The 25,488-nt window shown below is 38.6% G+C and overlaps 1 protein-coding gene across 1 annotated transcript in view; it reads left to right on the top strand.

Moving 5' to 3' along the window:
- The window catches only part of cd82b (CD82 molecule b), a 67,337-nt gene extending 42,118 nt beyond the window's left edge, over positions 1 to 25,219 (top strand). Inside the window, exons 4-9 of the mRNA XM_061970301.2 lie at positions 5,997 to 6,121; positions 8,182 to 8,256; positions 11,205 to 11,303; positions 13,848 to 14,021; positions 16,024 to 16,107; positions 23,157 to 25,219. Of these exons, the coding sequence (XP_061826285.1) occupies positions 5,997 to 6,121; positions 8,182 to 8,256; positions 11,205 to 11,303; positions 13,848 to 14,021; positions 16,024 to 16,107; positions 23,157 to 23,234 (635 nt within the window). The 3' untranslated portion in view covers positions 23,235 to 25,219. The remainder of the gene's footprint in view (positions 1 to 5,996; positions 6,122 to 8,181; positions 8,257 to 11,204; positions 11,304 to 13,847; positions 14,022 to 16,023; positions 16,108 to 23,156) is intronic.
- Positions 25,220 to 25,488: the final 269 nt, after the last annotated feature.

Below are 25,488 nucleotides of genomic sequence, written 5' to 3'. Positions count from 1 at the left end.
TGTCCACTTCTTGTAGCGTCACTTTTTGAAACAAAGTTTGTAAAATAATAATAAACAGCATTAAACTGCATATCGTTTAAAGACTACGGCTGAGTAAAAACACTGCTAGATAGTTCCATTGATCAGTAGAGGTGGGTGAAATCATACATTTTTAGATGCATCCCAATTCGGACATGGACGATTATAAAATCTATTAGTATATGTAAATAATTGATAACCAATTTTATTTATTGTGAATAAATTCATGCAGACAGTTCTGATATTTGGCTGACTGCAGAACAAGCCACCTCACCGAGAGATCCGATCAGCTCCTTTATTTTAGGGCACTTACGTTGCAGTTTTTCCACAATTTTTTATTAATTTAATAAACGTGATGGGAATTTATTTAAATGTTTCTTATTACAAATGCACTGTTTTTAAAAGTTGCAAGTGATAAACGGCTATTTAGTGAAACAAAAAGAAATGTAAAACTGCATCAATATACATATATTAAAGATGCATCAATAATCGATTTTTAATCGAATCGTAGCTCTTGAATCCTAAACGTAATCGAATCGTGAGATGCCCAAATATTACCACCTCTACTGATCAGTGTTCTTCAGCACATCGATGCTCTACAAAAGTTCATGCAAGTAGTAAGTTCCTGTGTTCTTCTTTCAATCCGTTGTCAAGAAATGCGCAAGAAATAAGAAATAAACACCTGCGTACTGTAATGGCTGTCATTGAGTTCCAAAAATAAGTTTTAGGAACATCCCCAACTGTGTTCAACCAATCAGTTCGACAGCATAGCCCGCCCCCGTTAAGGTTCCAGGAACCTTCCAAAAATCCCACCACAGTAGCAGAAACTAAAAAAAGTTCTTTAAGAACTGAATCTACCCTGGTAGTTTTTGGTGGATACCCAGGCGACACTTTAGTGACCAGGATAATTGGAAAAGTTCCTGTGGTGGAAAAGAGCCTTATTTTCAGTTTTCATTCATTATAGGTTATATTAATAGAGGCATGCATGACCATTGGAGTGACTACAGGCAAAGGCCACTCAGAATATGTTGGTGTCAGACCTTTTTCAAGTCAAAAATATCTTCTCTTCCCGCAAACAGACTTGGGTTCACACAAATTATCATTGTGAGTGCACAAAAATATACTTTCCAAGTCCTGAACATGAACTTAAATTTAGAAATTCTGCTTTGTAATCATTTGCTAGTGTGCGTAATATAAGGGTAACCATTATTTTTGCTGCATACATGAGGACCCTGGTCGTTTACAACAGGATCTGCTATACCAATCAGCCCCCCCCTGCCCCCACACACCCAGGTTTCCTCAGCTTTTTCACCATTCCACATGTCCCAAGTTTCCTGAAAACCACTTAAATCATGTTAGCAGAAATTTGCTTGGAAGAAAGCCAGTACTGAAGCCAACAAATGCAGACCGTGGCAGTTTATACAGTACTGTGTGTTTGTTTTTACACATGGGAGGATAGATCTGCAGACGGAAGTCTGTGAACATTAAAACTACAAATCAGATTCACCTGAAAGAGAAAAAAAACAATGCAAGGCTTTTTACTGGAGAATATAGGACACAACAACATGTCCAGCAAAGGTGTTGCTCTCCTGTCATATTGGTGCTATTGAGCAGAGTATTGCCACATTCACGAGGACGGACATTCTCCAGAAAGTTTCTGGTAGTAATTGTTTGAAAGCCACATGTGGGAATCTGCTGCTCTTGAGAGCAATGAAAAACATAAGGTTCTTAACTGCAGGGGTTCTCAACTGGTCTCAACCGGAGACTATTTTCCCATGGCCATTAAGTCGCAACACGCATCCAACTCAAACCAAGCTCACGCATATTTTTGTATTTTGCCAGTGTCAATTTTGTAAACCTATATGTGAAAACAGCATTTCAGAGCACATTTGGAAGGAAATCAGTTCAGTTCAGTTTCAGTTTATTTGGAACATGCATACGATACAATGTGGCAGCGGGGGCAGCAGCCTAAGCAGGGAAGCCCAGACTTCCCTCTCCCCAGCCACTTCGTCCAGCTCTTCCCGGGGGATCCCGAGGCGTTCCCAGGCCAGCCGGGAGACATAGTCTTCCCAACGTGTCCTGGGTCTTCCCTGTGGCCTCCTACCGGTCGGACGTGCCCTAAACACCTCCCAAGGGAGGCGATCGGGTGGCATCCTGACCAGATGCCCGAACCACCTCATCTGGCTCCTCTCGATGTGGAGGAGCAGCGGCTTTACTTTGAGCTCCCCCCGGATGACAGAGCTTCTCACCCTATCTCTAAGGGAGAGCCCCGCCACCCGGCGGAGGAAACTCATTTCGGCCGCTTGTACCCGTGATCTTGTCCTTTCGGTCATGACTCAAAGCTCATGACCATAGGTGAGGATGGGAACGTAGATCGACCGGTAAATTGAGAGCTTTGCCTTCCGGCTCAGCTCCTTCTTCACCACAACGGATCGATACAGCATCCGCATTACTGAAGACGCCGCACCGATCCGCCTGTCGATCTCACGATCCACTCTTCCCTCACTGGTGAACAAGACTCCGAGGTACTTGAACTCCTCCACTTGGGGCAGGGTCTCCTCCCCAACCCGGAGATGGCACTCCACCCTTTTCCGGGCGAGAACCATGGACTCGGACTTGGAGGTGCTGATTCTCATCCCAGTCACTTCACACTCTGCTGCGAACCGATCCAGTGAGAGCTGAAGATCTTGGCCAGATGAAGCCATCAGGACCACATCATCTGCAAAAAGCAGAGACCTAATCCTGCAGCCACCAAACCAGATCCCCTCAACGCCTAGACTGCGCCTAGAAATTCTGTCCATAAAAGTTATGAACAGAATCGGTGACAAAGGGCAACCCAGTGAGGGTTGTTTCATTACAGCACGTCCGAAAAGGAGTAGGAAGAAGCAGAGCTCATTTAATCCTACCCCTTTTCATACCATAGTAATTTTATCCCATTTCCTTGTTCTCTGTAACAGAACAGTGAACAAATGAATAATAAACAAATAATATACCATAGTAAGCAAACAAATATTAAATACATAAATAATCTTTGTCTCAATAAAATATAAAAGATGTTCATCATAATTCTTGTTCTGTGTACTTTGTGAACACTTGTAGTTTGAGCAGTCTCTTAAACTGAATCATATTGGTGCTTTGTTGGATTTCTTTGCTTAATCCGTTCTATAATTTAATTCCACATACTGATATACTAAAGGTTTTAAGTGTTGTACAAGCATACAAATGTTTTAAATTAGATTTTCCTCCAAGGTTATATTTCTCCTCTTTTCTTGAGAAGAATTGTTGTACATTCTTGGGTAGCAGGTTATAGTTTGCTTTGTACATAATTGTAGCTGTTTGCAAATACACCAAATCGTTGAATTTCAATAATTGTGATTTAATAAATAAAGGGTTTGTATGTTCTCTATATCCAACATTATGTATTATTCTAATTGATCTTTATTGTAACACAGTTAGTGAATGAAGCGCACATTTGTAGTTGTTTCCCCAGTCAGGAGGAACAAGGCAACTCGATGCTTAAAGGGGAACATTATCACAATTTCAGAAGGGTTAAAACCATTAAAAATCAGTTCCCAGTGGCTTATTTTATTTTTCGAAGTTTTTTTCAAAATTTTACCCATCACGCAATATCCCTAAAAAAAGCTTCAATGTGCCTGATTTTAACCATCGTTATATACACCCGTCCATTTTCCTGTGACGTCACATAGTGATGCCAATACAAACAAACATGGCGGATAGAACGGCAAGATATAGCGACATTAGCTCGGATTCAGACTCGGATTTCAGCGGCTTAAGCGATTCAACAGATTACGCATGTATTGAAACGGATGGTTGTAGTGTGGAGGCAGGTAGCGAAAACGAAATTGAAGAAGAAACTGAAGCTATTGAGCCATATCGGTTTGAACCGTATGCAAGCGAAACCGACGAAAACGACACGACAGCCAGCGACACGGGAGAAAGCGAGGACGAATTCGGCGATCGCCTTCTAACCAACGATTGGTATGTGTTTGTTTGGCATTAAAGGAAACTAACAACTATGAACTAGGTTTACAGCATATGAAATACATTTGGCAACAACATGCACTTTGAGAGTGCAGACAGCCCATTTCAGGACTGTCTGCATTTAAATGTTTTTAAGCTAAATTATTGGTAAACACAGTTTATGTATAATAATTTACGTAAAACCGCGAGTAATGAATAAAGTTTTCATCAATTAATATATTCTGTAGACATACCCTCATCCGCTCTCTTTTCCTGAAAGCTGATCTGTCCAGTTTTGGAGTTGATGTCAGCATCTGCTTTGAGTGTCGCAGGATATCCACACATTCTTGCCATCTCTGTCGTAGCATAGCTTTCATCGGTAAAGTGTGCGAACAAACGACTGACCATTTCGTCGGCTTTCCCCACAGCCTCGTATTTTGAACAAATTTCGTCCAATTTCTTGCCACTTTCGCATCTTTGGGCCACTGGTGCAACTTGAATCCGTCCCTGTTCGTGTTGTTACACCCTCCGACAACACACCGACGAAAGTGAGAAAATGGCGGATTGCTTCCCGATGTGACGTCACATTGTGACGTCATCGCTCTGAGAGCGAATAATAGAAAGGCGTTTAATTCGCCAAAATTCACCCATTTAGAGTTCGGAAATCAGTTAAAAAAATATATGGTCTTTTTTCTGCAACATCAAGGTATATATTGACGCTTACATAGGTCTGGTGATAATGTTCCCTTTTAAAAATGCGAAAAAGAACACACAATTTGATATTTCTGTTTAGTGGACAGTGTACAGTATACCAATATCGAGGAAAAGGCCTATGAACTGTTTTAAAAAATATCAGTGGACAGTAGTATACCAATATCGAGGAAAAGGCCTATGAACTGTTTTAAAAAATATCAGTGGACAGTAGTATACGAATGTCGAGGAAAAGGCCTATGAATTATTTTGAAAATATCAGTCAGATCTCAAACTATGTATTAAATATTTATTTATTTAATATTATTTTTTACTAGCTGTCAACAACCTACCCAGAAATTCAGAATAGGGATTTCAGTTGAGAATACGACATAGTTCAGAACAAACAGCCGCATTATATTGATATGTAATGCAATGTACTATTTTCACTTTGACAAATGTATTAAGTTTGCTTATAATTGTACCATTTTTGCATAAAATAACTCCAGATTGAAGCATTTATTGGCATTTACATTGCAATTTTCATTCTTGTAGGTGGTTCGTATATTTATTGGATGTTTGAGTTTGCTTGACTGTTGATTGAATTAAAATAGACCAAATAGTCATTTCCTGAGGGATGGTTGGATTCTAAAGCCACTCCGTAAGTAATTAAGTGTATGACTGATGATTCATTGTATGAGGCTCACATACAAGCATGAACAACCCCATTTAAATTGAACTACATCTGCAGTCAAATGCCAAGAAGCAACAAAGTGCAGCCATGGATGAGCTTCTGCAGCTGCCAGCCTCTTGTCAGTGATGTGGAGAGAATTATCTGTTTCTGGACGGTTTTTTTCCACCCTGGAATCTTGGGAGCTGGAAATATTCCACAGTGCTCGGTTTCTAGTTTTGTATTAAACCCAGATAACACATGGCCACGTATTGGCTCCAATGTATCTCCTCTGCAGTCGTCCGATCTTTCATTTCAGTTGTACCATTCCTTAGAAAACAATCAATTAATCTCAGCACACATTAACCAGTGCTTGTCTTTGTTTGCTGATAATGTTAGAAAAAAAAGTTGATCTTGGCTCTGTGAAGTATTTTTGGCTCGAGGTATCCAACTGTATCATTTTTTTTTGCATCTGAACAAATAGTTACCCAGCTTGAGCTGAAATTGTGGTTATAAAAAAAGAGCAAATATTGTAGATTGAACGCTTATCTTGCAAAAATAGTGCAATTCAGGTCTTGAACGATAGTCTTTAAAAAATGGTTCTGTTTATTTGTATTATTTTCTTCCCTTTCTACAGAGGAATCATCAGACACAGTGAAAGTGGCGTCCTATATCCTCATTGGTGTGGGTTCCTTGACCATGGCCATGGGCTTCTTTGGCTGCATTGGAGCCATCTATGAAATACGTTGTCTCCTTGGTTTGGTGAGCAATGGAATTTACTCTGACTGTAGATGTTGGTAGTAATGATAATAATAGTAATGTTAATAAGGATCTTAAATGAGCTGAATATGGTGGTATTACCTCATCTGCCATGGTCTGCATTATGGTTGTTGAAACATAACCCTTAGAATTGAAGAACATATGTTAGATGCTTCCCAGCAGGCACAATACATTGATATGATACGAATGTTGATTATACAGACATGTCATTGAAAACTATCGAAGAAACCACATTGAAAAATAGTTGTATTTGTAAATTGAGAATGTTGGATCCGCGTTGTTGGTTGGGAAATTCACAAATTTCTATGGTCAAATCAATATCACAACCTGACCTTGAATAAATGTAGTCAATAAGCATGTTGTTTCAAAGTTGTATTCGTGTTGGCAAATGACTAAAATTTAATGGTCAAATCAATGTCAGAACCCAACATTTATTAAACGTTGCCAAAAAGCATGTTGTTCCAACGTTACGTTTGAGTTGGTCAACGTCAGGACCTAATTCTGTTACGGCGGAGTCGCATGGAAATGCGCGCATCGTTTCCCCAATATGCAGACGGAACTCCAGAGGTAGCGTGCAGGTAGGAGAATGATTTATTCTTTATAAATCATAATAATACAAAAATGCAGGAAAATACAATTAAACAGAAAAATGTGCTGATTGCACGGGAAGCTATGGCAAAGCGAATGAAAAAGCTTAGCATAGAAAACAAGAAGCAAGATTCATCGAACGTAACTGTTGCGTTAAGGAATAAATAGCTCTCTGATTAGTGCCCGGGAGCAGGTGAGCGTCCCGAATACTAATCAGAGGCAGGTGAAAATAATCAGCGACCAAGAAAACACAAAGCCAGGGGTGCCAAAACAGAACTAAAGGAGTCTTTACCTAAAGAAAACATGATCTGGACAACGGATCATGACAAGTTCTCAACATGGTTTTAATGTCTTGTGCCTGCTGGGTTTATCAATGACACTAAAAAAACATTTACTACATACTTGACCTCGCAACCCAACTGCTTTGGTTGTCAAAAAAAGTGGGTAAAAATTAATAGAAAGACTTACCTGAAAATGTAACATTTAGTGAAGAACTCTGACAGGAACCACAATTCACAAAATACATATGAGACAGAAAAAGAAAAAAATGCATGCTCCCAAAAGTACCAGTTCTTACAGTAATGTCTGTCTTGCTGTCTCAGCCAAACCACCAAATTGTTCCCATTTACAAGAATCTGGCATAAGCCTACCTCAAATGATGGACAAACATCTTAGTCATAACCTCACGACAAATTAACGTTTTTATTCCATGACAAAGCTCAATGCTGGTGTGTTGGTAAGATTGAAGTGGTCGACGTGAGCATCCACAGTTCGGATAGACTTTGGGGAAAGGAGAAATGGTGTGGTTGCAGAGTCAAGAAGTACACAACGTCTTGAGCAAGTCATGCACAATCTAACTCATCCTAATTCCCTAGCTTTTCCTAATTATCCAGAGTGATAGAAACATAAAATCCCCCTCGGATCACATAATATTCTCTCGCCCGTATTATTTTAAGCCACACATTTGATTGTAAGATGCCTGTTTGATTTCTACATGCCTGGTTAAGAACATAAGTTCTTGCTGACAGTGTAGCCAATTACCTATCTGCTTATGTGTGGGCAACATGTTGGGGGGGAGGACTGACAGTAGGAGGTACAGGGATAAAGGCAGTAAGATTTTGGTGTACAAGGGTGTGTAAGTGGCCTCTCATGTTGGGTGGGGGGGGGGGGTAATTGTAGTGCTGCTTTGACCTACTTTTCTCCACCCAGTCAGTGACAGTGACCAGCTGCCACTAGAGCTCCCATCAAACACACACACATACCACAAGACCATAGAGATATTGTTTAAGACGTGGTTGTGCAATTAAAAATGAAACGTGAACATGTTTGACATGGTCAGTTTGGTTGTAATTCGTTCTCTCAAGTGTTTAAAACATTTCTAGATATTTGCTTTAGTGAAATCACCCTGCAAAATGTCTTTTTCTGTAAACGTAATTTCTCGTTTACCCTAACAGTATTTCACCTGCCTCCTGCTCATCCTCATTGCGCAAGTTACTGCTGGAGTTCTCATCTACTTCCAGAGGGATCAGGTAAGACACTTTTTATAAGTTTGATTTAAAATGCCGTTTGTGCTTCCCCATGTCACAGCTGTGAGTGTGAGCCTCCCGCTTCCTGAAGTGAAACGGTTTCATAGCTTAACAAGTGAAAAGTCACAGGATGTTGATTTTTGACTAATGTGAAGCTGCAGGCTTTTAGGAGGGCTGATGATGTGGGTGGCAAATATAGCAGTGTTACTTTCTTTAGTCTCTATATTTTACAGGCATTGCACTTTTACCTGGTTTATTGTTTCCTGTATTACTACATAATGATGTGTAACATACATTTTTTTTAATTTAATTTTTATTGACGTCCAGCTTCAGACATTCCTATTCCATCCATCCATCCATTTTCTACCGCTTGTCCCTTTTGGGCTCGAGGGGGTTCGCTGGAGCCTATCTCAGCTGCATTGAGGTGGAAGGCGGGGTACACCCTGGACAAATCGCCACCTCATCGCAGGGCCAACACAGTGTCTGCCCTATATGTCAAAATATTTGTTTTGTTTATATCCCAATGATGCCTCCCCTCCCCGAAAAAAGAGAAAAACAGGGGAAAATAAATAAATTTAAAAAAAGTAATAGTAATATTAACAAATAAATAAAATTAATAATAATAGCAACAACAAATAAAATAATATAAACCGATAGTAAATAAAAATATAAATAGGAAAAAAAACTACAGACATATAGGGAGTAATCTTTTTTTTAAAAGTACAATTGCTACCGTATTTTTCGGAGTATAAGTCGCACTGGAGTATAAGTCGCACCTGCCGAAAATGCATAATAAAAAAGGAAAAAAACATATATAAGTCGCACTGGAGCCCGGCCAAACTATGAAAAAAACTGCGACTTATAGTCCGAAAAATACGGTAATTCGAGAAAATAAAATCAGGCTTATGGGGCGTAACATAGTTGACCCAGTTTTCCCCAGTATGAAGTACATCTCTCCAATTTATAAAAAAATTATATTGCTTTTATGAAGACAGAACAATAATGTTTCCTCTGCCAAGAGAATATATTGTATGTCTATTTTAGTTTAAAATAAATAAGAAAATACAACTTTGTTAAAAGATTTTAGTGTGGGTGTAAGTACTTCTTGAGCACATTCAACAATACCGCGATAATAATGACAACCTATTTTATTTCTTTTGGTTGTGATTTGTAATCAAGTGCAAAACGTTGCTAACAGACAGAGTATATTTGTTTTATTTAAGTTAGATATTTAAAAGCTTAAATTACAATTACAATGTTAAAATATACGAGAAATACAAGTTTATTGCTTTGGAAAGGCGATACTTGCATTATAATTAGGGATGTCCGATAATGGCTTTTTGCCGATATCCCGATATTGTCCAACTCTTTAATTACCGATACCAACCGATACCGATATCAACTGATCTATACAGTCGTGGAATTAACACATTATTATGCCTAATTTGGACAACCAGGTATGGTGAAGATAAGGTACTTTTAAAAAAAATTAATAAAATAAAATAAGATAAATAAATTAAAAACATTTTCTTGAATAAAAAAAGAAAGTAAAACAATATAAAAACATTTACATAGAAACTAGTAATTAATGAAAATTAGTAAAATTAACTGTTAAAGGTTAGTACTATTAGTGGACCAGCAGCACGCACAATCATGTGTGCTTACGGACTGTATCCCTTGCAGACTGTATTGATATATATTGATATATAATGTAGGAACCAGAATATTAATAACAGAAAGAAACCCTTTGTGTGAATGAGTGTAAATGGGGGAGGGATGTTTTTTGGGTTGGTGCACTAATTGTAAGTGTATCTTGTGTTTTTTATGTTGATTTAATAAAAAAAATAAAAATAACAAAAAACGATACCGATAATAAAAAAAACGATACCGATCATTTCCGATATTACATTTTAACGCATTTATTGGCCGATAATATTGTACATCTCTAATTATAATGGATTTTTATTTAATTAGTGGTTAATTTGGTCACAAAATAATGTTGACAGTTTTATCGGCAATTATTTTTAGGTCAATATATCGTCAAGCAAAATTTGTTTACGGCCCAGACCTATGTTTTGGACACACATTTGTCCACTCTCGCTTCTTCCCGTTCCTGGCACCTCTTCTCACCATCAAAACCAAATAAGATAGGATGTGCATGCATTTGCAAAGATAAAAACACTGGGTGTACTCATTGTGTTTTGCCCTTACACAGAACGAAGTGAATAAAGAGTGAAACTCCCTATGCATTATTCCACACTGTTTTGAGGTGGCAAATATTCCCCTAACACATGCATGCTAACACAGTGTACAAAGAGCAAACATAGTTAAATAAACACACATTTACTTCATGAGCCACCTGAAAACGAAACCAAAGAAAAGCAAAAATAAATTAAAAGACTACATCTCCACCATGTAACCAGTCATGCATCTTCACAGCTACTAAACATATCAATGTGTCACTATCAAGTTGAAATTGAAACCTGATAAATACTGTATATATTAGTCACACTTGAACAGTGTTTGAAAAGTGTTTTGTGCTGCGTGGACATGCTGTTCCAGCATGCATGTGTTTATGTATCACTTGAGGCTGGACGTGCTCCTTGTTTAAAGCTCACCACAGGGCAGGGCGGTGCCCCCCTTCCCGAAATAGGGTGAGGTTGTATCTCCAAAAGAGCTCTGAATGCTACAACGCTGCTACAGCTCTGTAATCTTGCACTCACACTGAGGCTCCTGCGAGGCTGCATTTGTGCAGGGCACCCGAGGCCTTGCCTGGTAACAATTTAGACAAAATGTTGCAAATAAAGGCAAATGTTTAGTTTTTTTCCTTTCTTATGTATCGCTTGTATTCGTAAAAAAACAACCCACAAATGACACATACTGTTGGAAATGAACGATGTAGCTATGTGTTGTGTGTTCAAATTAAAATTGTAAATGTTTTTCTTTTCTAGTTGAAAAATGAGATGTCCAACATCATACAGGGCATGATAATCCATTACACTGGCCAGAACAGAACAACCGAGCAAACTTGGGACTACATTCAGAGAACGGTGAGTTCATACCACATCTGCACTGTTTAAGTTTGGGTAGTCCGGGGGTTCTTGGTGCCGCCCTAGTGGCTCCCTGGAACATTTCTCAAAAGCATTGAAAATGGAAAAAGATGTGGGGGGAAATAATTTTTTTGTTTTAGTATGTTTTTTTTGTTTGAGGACAAACATGACACAAACCTTCCCAATTGATAGAACTACCACTTTTTAATATGTTTGTGTGTATGCTTCACTGATGACAGTGAACATCGTTTTGTCCTACTAATTTTGGCGGTTCTTGAACTCACCATAGTGTGAACTGTGACGCAACAGTTTGTTTACATGTAAAATCTTCCACTCCTGCTTTGTCTCATTTTGTCCACCAAAAGTTTTATGCTGTGCGTGAATGCACAAAGGTGAGCTTTTCTGATGTTTTTTGACTTGTTGGAGTGCTAATCAGGCATATTTGGTCAGTGCGTGACTGCAAGCTAATCAATGCTAACATGCTATTTAGGCTAGCTGTATGTACATATTGCATCATTATGCCTCATTTGTAGGTATATTTGAGCTCATTTTTATATCCTCTTTGTATATAATTTAGTTTTGCATGTATCATGACACATTATCTGTATGTAATATTGGCTGCATTTCAGATAGTTATTTGTGTTGTTCCAGACCACAGTAAACATAACCTAGCTTGCCAAACGTTGGAATAAATCTATTAGAAGAAGACAGCCTGCCATTTCCTTTAACTTGAACACACACATCTATACCTTTTGGGCATTAAAAGCCAGTCATTTCCAGGAGTTATCTCACCTTCTGAGTAGCCTCTGATTTACTAATAGTTTATAATGTTGTAAAAATGTGTGGAATAAATATTAACACACACTTGGCATTCTCTCGATGAGCTTCAAGCACACCTGTAAAGTGAAAACCATTTTAGGGGACTACCTCTCATTAAAACAAATCCATCCGTTGTCATGTCTTTTATAATGATTGTGAACGATAGGCAGCGTTTCAAAAATTGTAGTTCCCCTTTAAAGGGGAACATTATCACAATTTCAGAATTGTTAAAACCATTAAAAATCAGTTCCCAGTGGCTTATTATATTTTTCGAAGTTTTTTTCAAAATTTTACCCATCACGCAATATCCCTAAAAAAAGCTTCAAAGTGCCTGATTTTAACCATCGTTATAAACACCCGTCCATTTTCCTGTGACGTCACATAGTGAAGCCAACACAAACAAACATGGCGGAAAGAACAGCAAGCTATAGCGACATTAGCTCGGATTCAGACTCGGATTTCAGCGGCTTAAGCGATTCAACAGATTACGAATGTATTTAGACGGATGGTTGTAGTGTGGAGGCAGGTAGCGAAAATGAAATTGAAGAAGAAACTGAAGCTATTGAGCCATATCGGTTTGAACCGTATGCAAGCGAAACCGACGAAAACGACACGACAGCCAGCGACACGGGAGAAAGCGAGGACGAATTCGGCGATCGCCTTCTAACCAACGATTGGTATGTGTATGTTTGGCATTAAAGGAAACTAAAAACTATGAACTAGGTTTACAGCATATGAAATACATTTGGCAACAACATGCACTTTGAGAGTGCAGACAGCCCAATTTTCATCAATTAATATATTCTGTAGACATACCTTCATGTCAGCAGGGCAGGGAAGCTAGGGTCGATATTCTTCTCTTGACGGTGTTAGCCAAGACATCCAGGGGGGTTTAGCTCGCTCGTCTGCGGGAACAAACTGCCGCCATTGCTTGCCGTGCTACCGAGGTCCTTTGTCCCTGAATTGCTCACACACTCCGGCAGATTCAATGGGGGTCTGGCGGCAGATTTCTTTGACTTTATCGTTGGAAAGGCATCTGCTTTGAGTGTCACATTCTTGCCATCTCTGTCGTAGCATAGCTTTCGTGGGTAAAGTGTGCGGAACAAACGTCCAATTTCTTGCCTCTTTCGCATCTTTGGGCCACTGTTGCAACTTGAATCCGTCCCTGTTCGTGTTGTTACACCCTCCGACAACACACCGACGAGGCATGATGTCTCCAAGGTACGGAAAACAGTCGGAAAATAACAGAGCTGATTTGACTCGGTGTTTGAGAAAATGGCGGATTGCTTCCCGATGTGACGCCACGTTGTGACGTCATCGCTCCGAGAGCGAATATTAGAAAGGCGTTTAATTCGCCAAAATTCACCCATTTAGAGTTCGGAAATCGGTAAAAAAAATATATGGTCTTTTTTCTGCAACATCAAGGTATATATTGACGCTTACATAGGTCTGGTGATAATGTTCCCCTTTAAGCAGTCATTTACATAACCTTCAAAAATCAAATGAGTTAACTAACCGTAACAATCAGTTTTCACTTCGATATAAAAGGATCTTCTTTTGCCAAGTCTTCTCAAAAACCACATTTTATATTTTGGGAGGAGGAGTGAATACTTTGTGTGTTTGTGGGGGGGTCTGTAAATTACTTTTACAACATTGTTGAAATGAGGTTGCAGTGTATTTTTGTCACCTTCCCATTCAGCTCACACGTCTCTTGTCTTGTCGCAGATGGAGTGCTGTGGGTGGACTGGGCCCGGGAACTGGTCTGACAACATTTTGATCAGGAACAGCTCTCAGAATCTCTATCCTTGTTCTTGTCGCAATGAGTCCCTGCCTGGCACTGACCTCATGGTGGAGGGCCTGTGTGAGCACTTGTCCACAGAACTTCCCGTCTACGAAACGGTACGCTGTCTCACTACAATGCCACGCTTAAACTTGATTACTGTTAGAAGACCAGGGGTGGGTATCATGGCCTGGTTCCCAAGTCAATTCATATGGTTTTATATCGATACATTTGATTCAATCTAAAAAGGCCTGAAATGTGTTTCAAAGTACCAGTACTTATACTTTGTTTTTTCTCTTCATTAGAAACAATTTTGGACAGGGTAAGCTTAATAAGTGTATTTTTGAAGTAAGAAAACAAATGCAAGTGAAAGTATACTTGTATTGCAACATTCTATCAATGTTTAGTTTAGTTTAGTTTATTATTATTCTTCGGTCAATGGTCAACAAAATAAACAAACAGTTGTACATTCATAGATTGAAAAAGAAAGTGTTGCAGACCGAAAGGGTTTAGTCTGAAGTTGACCACTTATTGTGCCTAACCCTATAAACAATGTCAAATACAAGATGAACTTCCGAAAATTATGAAATGTCCTTTGTACAACATATTATAAATACACATTATACACAACATAAACACAGTTAAATTATATACACAGTAAAGGCATGTGAAATATCCTTGAACACATGTTAAACCTTTGCACCAATTATATACTATATACAACAATTATACTTCCATTATTATTTATATCCCATATTTAGTTTTTAATTAACATTTATAATAGTATTGACTACGGTGTTGATTCAAGAGTGATATATTTTTTCAATGCAAATGTCATTAAGGTGTTGTTTCAAGTGCAAAATAATATTCTTTTGGGACTCTTATTTTGTTAATGCGGTCAGTTAGGATGAAAAGCAGGTTTTTATTGTGAAGGCCGGAAGTGTGGACTTGTTTATATATATATATATATATATATATATATATATATATATATATATATATATATATATATATATATATATATATGCATAATAAAGAAGGAAAAAAACATATATAAGTTGCACTGGAGCCTGGCCAAACTATGAAAAAAACTGCGACTTATAGCCCAAAAAATACGGGATATATATATATATACATATATATATACACAGTCGTGGTCAAAAGTTTACATACACTTGTAAAGAACATAATGTCATGGCTGGCTTGAGTTTCCAATAATTTCTACAACTCTTATGTTTTTGTGATAGAGTGATTGGAGCACATACTTGTTGGTCACAAAAAACATTCATGAAGTTTGGTTCTTTAATGAATTTATTATGGGTCTACTGAAATTGTGAGCAAATCTGCTGGGTCAAAAGTATACATACAGCAATGTTAATATTTGCTTACATGTTCCTTGGCAAGTTTCATTGCAATAAGGCGCTTTTGGTAGCCATCCACAAGCTTCTGCTTGAATTTTTGACCACTCCTCTTGACAAAATTGGTGCAGTTCAGCTAAATTTGTTGGTTTTCTGACAAAATTTAGCCGTTTGGCCACAATTTAAACCCCCTGAAGAGCTGCGAAAAGCTTTGTCCTAATACTTGTTAATGACACTTAGAATATTAGGAATGTCGTGTGTTTGCTGTAATGGAGGTGATTATTATTAGCTTATTGGAGCAGCTCCACACAGTGTATGGAGACACAATTATCTGTTAGCTTGTCAATCAGGTGTCAGCCAGAGGGAATCGGCATTAATAACATACTTTTTCAAGAAAATTGTGCGTTTCGAACACCCCTGATGTACAGTGTGACAGTTTTCTAAGTCTTCACGACTCATGACAGACTTGCAGTGAGGTCACGTGACCACAAAGCGTGTCCTTTGTGTTGCTCCACATGTATGGAAGGTCAGGAAAGCTCTGCTGTGCCATTGTCTGGACTTGGTGTTTCAGAAACACCCTATCCCCTTTTTCTCAGCTCAGCTAAGCCGTGTTATTCTTCCCCTCCACGACTCGGCCCAAAGTCAATAGTTGTGTTTGGAAAAAGGCTCTGCTCATGTCCGGCTGGGATCACATTCAACGCTCCTTTGTTGTTGCCCCCCCTTTTTTTTTGTCTTTGTTAATTCTTATTTTTTTCTCTTTCAGGGCTGCGTAACTAGTGTGGAGAAATGGCTCCTGGAGAACTGTGGAGTTATTCTTGGAATCTGTGTTGCAGTAGCAGTTGTGGAGGTATCTCACCCCCCTCCCCTTATTAAAGGGGAACATTATCACAATTTCAGAAGGGTTAAAACCATTAAAAATCAGTTCCCAGTGGCTTATTTTATTTTTCGAAGTTTTTTTCAAAATGTTACCCATCACGCAATATCCCTAAAAAAAGCTTCAAAGTGCCTGATTTTAACCATCGTTATATACACCCGTCCATTTTCCTGTGACGTCACATAGTGATGCCAACACAAACAAACATGGCGGAAAGAACAGCAAGCTATAGCGACATTAGCTCGGATTCAGACTCGGATTTCAGCGGCTTAAGCGATTCAACAGATTACGAATGTAATGAGACGGATGGTTGTGTTGTGGAGGCAGGTAGCGAAAACGAAATTGAAGAAGAAACTGAAGCTATTGAGCCATATCGGTTTGAACCGTATGCAAGCGAAACCGACGAAAACGACACGACAGCCAGCGACACGGGAGAAAGCGAGGACGAATTCGGCGATCGCCTTCTAACCAACGATTGGTATGTGTTTGTTTGGCATTAAAGGAAACTAACAACTATGAACTAGGTTTACAGCATATGAAATACATTTGGCAACAACATGCACTTTGAGAGTGCAGACAGCCCAATTTTCATCAATTAATATATTCTGTAGACATACCCTCATCCGCGAGTTGATGTCAACAGGCCAGGGAAGCTAGGGTCGATAGCTCGCTCGTCTGCGGGAACAAACTGCCGCCATTGCTTGCCGTGCTACCGAGGTCCTTTGTCCCTGAATTGCTCACACACTCCGGCAGATTCAATGGGGGTCTGGCGGCAGATTTCTTTGACTTTATCGTTGGAAATGCATCTGCTTTGAGTGTCGCAGGATATCAGCACATTCTTGCCATCTCTGTCGTAGCATAGCTTTCGTCGGTAAAGTGTGCGGAACAAACGTCCAATTTCTTGCCACTTTCGCATCTTGAATCCGTCCCTGTTCGTGTTGTTACACCCTCCGACAACACACCGACGAGGCATGATGTCTCCAAGGTATGAAAAACAGTCGAAAAAACGGAAAATAACAGAGCTTTTTTGACTCGGTGTTTGAGAAAATGGCAGATTGCTTCCCGATGTGACGTCACGTTGTGACGTCATCGCTCCGAGAGCGAATATTAGAAAGGCGTTTAATTCGCCAAAATTCACCCATTTAGAGTTCGGAAATCGGTTGAAAAAATATATGGTCTTTTTTCTGCAACATCAAGGTATATATTGACGCTTACATAGGTCTGGTGATAATGTTCCCCTTTAATGATAAACAGTACAATGTCCTCTGCATCCCAGTTGAGAGACATTCCTAAGTGGTGCTGTGACGTAGAAATGGGCAACAAACACCAACAATCTCATCAAAATTACATTTAAGAATGATTTAGCCATCTGTTGACCTCATCTGTACAGCCTCACATTGGCTTCATAACAGGAAGCGTGGATCTTCTTGTCATTTTCCACACTGGATGCATGTCAGGGACTATAACAGTGGTTCTTAACCTGGGTTCGATCGAACCCTAAGGGTTAGATGAGTCGGCCTCAGGGCTTCAGTGGAGCCTTCGCCGCGGAGGTCAAGACACACCCGACTCTTGTAAATAAAAAACTTCTCCCTATCGGCGTATTATGGATACCCCCAAACAATGTTCCCTCTAATTTTCCATCTGATTTGCAGGTGTGTAATTTGTTGTGAGTTTATGCACTGTGTTGGTTTTGTTCTTTGAACGGTTAATTTTGTGCACCAGTAAAAAATCCATAGAACTTTGTCTTGAATTAAAAAAAAAAAAAAACGTTTAATTTTTCACTAAAGAAGGGTTCGGTGAATGCACATATTAAACTGGTGGGGTTCGGTACCTCAAACAAGGTTAAGAACCACTGGACTGTAAGGACCAGCAGCACAGGCAGTTTTGTGTAAAAAAATAAAATGTACACCTGAATAATTCATTTGCGCTTAAAGGGGAACTGAGCTTTTTTTTGGAATTTTGCCTATCGTTCACAATCATTATGACAGACAAGAACACACGTCTTTTTTTTTAGGATTTTAAAGATGATAAAAAAAGGCTTGGAAGATGCGGCTTATGGACTTCAAAGCCCTCTAAGACAACTTCAAAACCCTCCATCAACGTTTTGTATACACACTGCAAGTTATTTATATAATGTAGTAACAGACAAGTTCATAACAATATGTAATATGTTTAGTATTTACTAGGGATGTCCGATAATGGCTTTTTGCCGATATCCGATATTCCGATATTGTCCAACTCTTTAATTACCGATACCGATGTCAACCGATACCGATATATACAGTTGTGGAATTAACACATTATTATGCCTAATTTGGACAACCAGGTATGGTGAAGATAAGGTCCTTTTTAAAAAAATTAATAAAATAAAATAAGATAAATGAATTAAAAAAAATTCTTGAATAAAAAAGAAAGTAAAACAATATAGAAACAGTTACATAGAAACTAGTAATTAATGAAAATGGGTCAAATGAACTGTTAAAGGTTAGTACTATTAGTGGACCAGCAGCACGCACAATCATGTGTGCTTACGGACTGTATCCCTTGCAGACTGTATTGATATATATTGATATATAATGTAGGAACCAGAATATTAATAACAGAAAGAAACAACCCTTTTGTGTGAATGAGGAGGGAGTTTATCTTGTGTTTTTTATGTTGATTTAATTAAAAAAAACGATACCGATAATAAAAAAAACGATACCGATAATTTCCGATATTACATTTTAAAGCATTTATCAGCCGATATTATCGGACATCTCTAGTATTTACCATATTTTATTCATTTTTTAAGCATTGACAGAACTGATTTCCTCAGCTTCCGACTTCTGGCAACAAATGTCTGTTTTTACTTCCGTAAACGAACACAAGTGTTTTCTGATCATGGCAGACTTGGTAACAAACAACAAAGATAGCTATTTTTTGGACAAATGAGGGTTCACAACCTTATCTTTTTGAAGCTGAATATACAGAGTACGAGCTACTCAGAGGAAGAGTGAGACGTCGGAACAGACTGAATCCGAGAGAGTGAGGTCGGCGTGACTTTAAATGTAAATGTGGAACTTGGAGCCAAGTTATTTTGGCATAAATGGAGTGCTTACTGTTGTGCCCGACCCGTCTTCCTCTCAGAGAAAACACACTGGTGAATCCCAAGTTCTTTCGGATGACATATATGTTGAGTAAGAAGGACCACCGAGACAGAATAGCAATACTTCCGAGTTTTACTCAAGCTTTAGGAGACCAGCCCTTACAGTGCGACAATAGCATCAGCAAGAAGAGGTCTGAAACCAAACGAAAAGAGTCAGCTTATTTAGTGCGAAAACAGCCCCTCCCGCCCAGAAAGAAATATACTGTAGCTGTTGTTTCAAAACAGATAAGGCCTTTTCCACAGGAAGGGAGTATGTTATACCCCTACGCGGACAGCACAGCGCCTTCAAGGTGAAACACTGAGTGTACTAGCTGTGTACAAACAAAACATGAAATGTGAGCTAAAACTTTACAGATACTGTAATATGATCATATTTTTCAGTCAGTACAGATTTGTTTTCTATTGCAGTGTTGTGCATTACAAACTCAAACGCAATTCGGGTGGTGACGTAGAAGCTAGCTTATCTCTTGTCGTAACTAGCTTTTCAGGTTAATACCGAAGCGCCTCGGTATTCGCTCTTACAACAACAATATCGCTACCGTTTGGTTAATATACAGGTTACAGAACGTAAATTAATAATTGTTTGCGGTTTTTAAATGCATTTTTACGTCATTTAGAGGTAGAATTGATTGCTCCCATTAGCTGTATTGCTAGCCACCTATAACGAGTACCGTATTTTCCGCACCATAAGCCGCCCTGGGTTATAAGCCGCGCCTTCAATGAACGGCATATTTCAAAACTTTGTCCACCTATAAGCCGCCCCGTGTTATAAGCCGCATCTAACTGCGCTAAAGGGAATGTCAAAAAAACAGTCAGATAGGTCAGTCAAACTTTAATAATATATTAAAAACCAGCGTTCTAACAACTCTGTTCACTCCCAAAATGTACGGTAATGTGCAAATGTGCAATCAATAAGCATCAATAACTTAATGTTGCTCGAACGTTAATGTCACAACACACAAAATAAACATAACGCTCACTTTCTGAAGTTATTCTTCATTCATAAATCCCTCGAATTCTTCTCCTTCGGTGTCCGAATTAAAAAGTTGGGCGAATACGGGATCCAAAATGGCCGGCTCCGTCTCGTCGCAGTTCTGTGAATCCTGCCTTCCGGAAAGCTCGGACCACAGTTGTGACCGAAATATCCGCCCAGGCATTTACGATCCACTGGCAGATGTTGGCGTATGTCGTCCGGCGCTGTCTCCCTGTCTTAGTGAAGGTGTGTTCGCCTTCGGTCATCCATTGTTCCCACGCCGTTCGCAGTCGTGCTTTAAATGCCCTGTTGACACCAATATCGAGCGGTTGGAGTTCTTTGGTTAAATATTGCCTTAAGTTTAAATTCTGCGTTATACGCGCGTCGCTTAGTAGGAGCCATTTTGTGGTCTTTACAGATGTAAACACACAAATGAAATGAAACGCAATATCCGGGGGCTTCTTCTTCTATGGGGGCGGGTGGTTGCTTACAGTAGAAGAAGAAGCGCTTCCTGTTCTATGGGGGCGGGTGCTTACCTTGGCGGTTGCTTACCATAGAAGAAGAAGCGCTTCCTCTTCTACGGGGAAAAAAGATGGCGGCTGTTTACCGTAGTTGCGAGACCGAAACTTTATGAAAATAAATATTTATATTAATCCATATATAAGGCGCACCGGGTTATAAGCCGCACTGTCAGCTTTTGTGAAAATTTGTGGTTTTTAGGTGCGGCTTATAGTGCGGAAAATACGGTAGATTTTTACATGTTAAACTGCAAAAAAAAAATCTTGTCTCTCATACGGATTGTGAACAATAGGCAAAATTCCCCCCAAAAATGCAAAAAAACTTTAATTTTGAAAAGGTCATATTAACCCAGGCAGTGCTTATCACGTGGGGATGTAGTGTGTGTGTATGCACGCTACAACAGCTTCTTCTTCCTGGCTGGATATGAATTATAATCTGTAGATGAAACTTTGTTTACTTATTATTATAACTACTCTGATGTTATTTGTGATGTTAAAAGTTATATTTAGTACGCATGTTTATAAGTACGCATAAGAAGGGCTTAAACAGCTTTTGTGTGCTTGCGCCAGGGATCGTGACAGTTTGATGTCGACTGTAAAAAAATGTATCATTTGATAGGCTCTACATTATATATGTATTTTCAATTAAATAGTCACATAAATCACTATCCAGATGCATTGAACATCCATTATTATCAAATATGGCCAAAATACGCACAAACCCCTTCCACTGTGGTCACACTCACAACTATGTGCATTTGGATTTTTGATAGTTAATACAGAGTTAATACATTATGATCCTTTTATCTTCAACTGAATGGATGTTTGCAGGTGTCTCAAACAAAGCAATCAGAATAGATTTGATAGTTTTCTGGACGTTTATGTTACCATTTTATTATGTGTGTTGTACACTGCATCCAAACCTTATTCCAGCCTCGGAGGTGCGTAAGAACGGAAGTATTGAAGTCAATGGGAGAATACGTGGAAAGCCAGACTAGACTGAACACTCGCCTACATTTAAGGGTTGCTCCACCCTCTTAGACGAAGGCATGCAATGACAGATGTAAGTCAAGTGGGAGAATGCTGCACAGCCAGAATCTCCACAATTTTCACTGGAGCACACCGGACAAATAGGGCCCTGAATGTATGTTCAGCGCGTGGTGTTTGGATCCTAGAAGCTCAGACCCTTACTGTATTCAACTAAAGCTGGATCTGTTTAACATTGACCTTCTAAAACCTTCATCCTCTGTATATTCAGGCTCAAAAATATAAGGTTGTGGATCATCTTTTGTGCCAAAGTAATCGTTGTTGGCTCTTCAGAAGTCTGTCATGATTAGAAGTGTTGTTGTTGAAGGGAAAAGCGATGGCTGTGATGCGTCTGTAAAGTTAATACGCCCTCGCCGTATGCTTAACGTAATCAACATACTGTATTTTTCGGAGTATAAGTCGCACCGGAGTATAAGTCGCACCTGCCGAAAATGCATAGTAAAGAAGGAAAAAAACATAACGTATTTTTCGGAGTATAAGTCGCACCTGCTGAAAATGCATAATAAAGAAGGAAAAAAACATATATAAGTTGCACTGGAGCCCGGCCAAACTATGAAAAAAACTGCGACTTATAGTCCGAAAAATGCGGTATATATTATTCGCCAAACTATGAAAAAAAACTGCGACTTATAGTCCGAAAAATACGGTACATAAATAAATGTTATTATGTATTACTACATTACATATATACATACAGTGTGTATATAAAACAATGATGGAGGTGTTTGGATTTTTTTTTAGAGCACTTTATAGGCCAAATAGAGCAAATCCAATTAGCTGACTTTTGCTAGCGTTTATTTACGAGTTAAAATGCGTGAAAAAAGAAAAACGTGTGCTTGTCTCACATACGGATTGTGAATGATAGGCAAAATTAAAAAATAGTGCATTTCTCCTCTAAAAGCTATTGACTTTTAAATAACAATGGTAAAAAAAATACTACACTAATGACAAAAGTTTGTGTCTTAAAGGCATTATTATAATTATTGATATTATTGTTGTTATTATTATCAATATTATTATTATTAATGTTGGAATTACATTAGTGCTCGATTTGGTCTCAAAATAATGCTGACAATAATATTGCCAAGTAGAGATATCTAATAAATATTGTTTTCTCGTATTATTTCACCAACATTAATTTGTTTGTATTCCTTAGCCTCGTTGTCACCATGTCGAGCATTTTTACCACTCAAGAGTTCTGCTCATCAGTGTTGTAAGAAACAATTACATCTGCAGACAGGAGAGGGAACCCTTGAGCAAGAGAAAAAGTGTTGTGCCTCCTAACCCTGACAAAACTGAGATGTCACCATTGTTTTGTTTTTTTTTGTTCCACCAGCTTCTTGGGATGATCCTCTCCATGTGTCTGTGCCAGAGTGTGGGCCAGGAGGATTATACCAAAGTACCCAAGTACTGATTAACTCTAACTCTCTCACACACACGCACACACACACACACACACAGATGAACTCCTCCCCTCCCTTGCTCTTTTTACTCACACACACACACCATACATTCTTGTATTTGTTACCTTCTTGAGACCTCCGAAAAAGGCCTACCTCTTTAGGACCACCCTTTCTAGATATATAAAGATTTGTATTTACAACATTAATTATATGTACATACTATGCAAATATAAAAAAGGTAAGGTTTTAGTTAACTTTTTTTTTTTTTTTTTTCGGTAATTGGTTTTTAACCTTCATTATTTACTCCAAGTTATAACAGTATGTCTCTATATACATATTTATTTTAGTTTTTTAAATTAATTAACACACACACTTGTTACTACCGTATTTTTCGGAGTATAAGTCGCTCCGGAGTATAAGTCGCACCGGCCGAAAAATAATAAAGAAGGGGAAAAAAAACATATGTCGCACTGGAGTATAAGTCGCATTTTTGGGGGAAATGTATTTGATAAAAGCCAACACCAAGAATAGACATTTGAAAGGCAATTTAAAATAAATAAAGAATAGTGAACAACAGGCTGAATAAGTGTACGTTATATGAGGCATAAATAACCAACTGGTATGTTAACGTAACATATTATGGTAAGAGTCATTCAAATAACTATAACATATAGAACATGCTATACGTTTACCAAACAATCTGTCACTCCTAATCGCTAAATCCCATGAAATCTTATACGTCTAGTCTCTTACGTGAATGAGATAAATAATATTATTTGATATTTTACGCGAATGTGTTAATAATTTCACACATAAGTCGCTCCTGAGTATAAGTCGCACCCCCGGCCAAACTATGACGAAAAATCCACACTTCAAATTTTTTACACACACTTGTTATTTCATATGTTGACCAGAATATGTTTTGATAGATTTCACCACCAGGGGTGCAAATGAGACATTCTCTATTAGATGCAATGGTTTTCTGTATTGGGACCATGATTTATGTCTTAACATGTCCTCATATGGAAGGTACTTTTCCTTGTTGATGTCTCAAGAAGGGTAGAAATACAAGAACACACCACAGCTGCCACCTGCCTTGACAGCTGTGCAGATTCCTCAAGTTTGTCACACTTGTCGACCATCATTCACTAGTTACCGTTGTTGTCTTATTGTAATTACTATATTGTTGATGTTACTACTATATAAGCCTTTTAAAGGGGACTATGGTTTGTCTGCTTCTCTTTTACTGTCTCATGTTGCATAGTTAGCTATTTGTCTCGTCTTTCGCTGACCTCAATGAAGCGCTTAACAGAGTAGAAAACGAGAGAGAGCACTTTAGTCAGACGAGTTTCTTAAAGACGAGTGGGAGCCGAGAAGGTCGTGAGTGTTGCCGAGTTGAACGAATCCCACTCTCTGATCCCGGGTGGAGGAGGCGGGGCTGCTGTGGTTGAAGCATTTTGTCTTCATGGTACGCCCGCCCAAAGTCACATGACTTTTGAGCGTGTGGGCCTTCTTTAGCGTTCCTTTCCATTGTGTATATACAAGTGTGTCTGTGAAAGCATCGTCTGCATTTGTACATTTTGGTGAAAGTCAAGCACAGCACAGCAGAGTGACAGAGCTGACAAACGTCATTCAAGATGGCAGTACAGAGAAATCCATATTTGGTACCAAGATGAACGTGTTTCACTCATCTTATTTGTTATTTCAACATCTAACATGGACTCAACATCATTTAATTTAAACAAGTAAACATGTTCCTGCCTAATTTAGTAAATATTTTACCAATTAATTATGCAGGAAACTGGCCAATAAAAACTGCATTTTTTGTTTTATCTTTAATTTAAGAGATGAAGGCTTTTTTATACTGTTTAAAATGTGTGTTTTTTTACTATCTTAAAGAAATGTAATAGAAAAAGTATGTGGATTTGTAAGCCATCTTGTTTTAATGTATTGTTCTTCTTACAGAAAACTAGTATTAAACATGAATACTCTTGTGTGTCTCTGTCGTTTCATTTCTTCCTTCAAATGTCACATTTATGTTATTATATTCAATAATCTTACATTGTAATTTAAGTTATTATATGTAATACTCTTATATACCTTGTTTAAGTAGGGCTGCCTGTTCAGGGTTGTACCGACGATGACCAGCAGATGGCAGCATACATCCACTGTGGCACTGATGGGGTAAATGCTCACGCTAAACAATTGTGCTGAAATTTCAGTTCATCTGTTCAACAAACACTTATTTTTTTATTTTTTGTCTTT

The sequence above is a fragment of the Nerophis lumbriciformis genome, linkage group LG10, assembly GCF_033978685.3.
Source record: "Nerophis lumbriciformis linkage group LG10, RoL_Nlum_v2.1, whole genome shotgun sequence".
In the NCBI taxonomy this organism is placed as follows: Eukaryota; Metazoa; Chordata; class Actinopteri; order Syngnathiformes; family Syngnathidae; genus Nerophis; species Nerophis lumbriciformis.
This window is presented reverse-complemented; position numbering and strand designations above follow the sequence as displayed.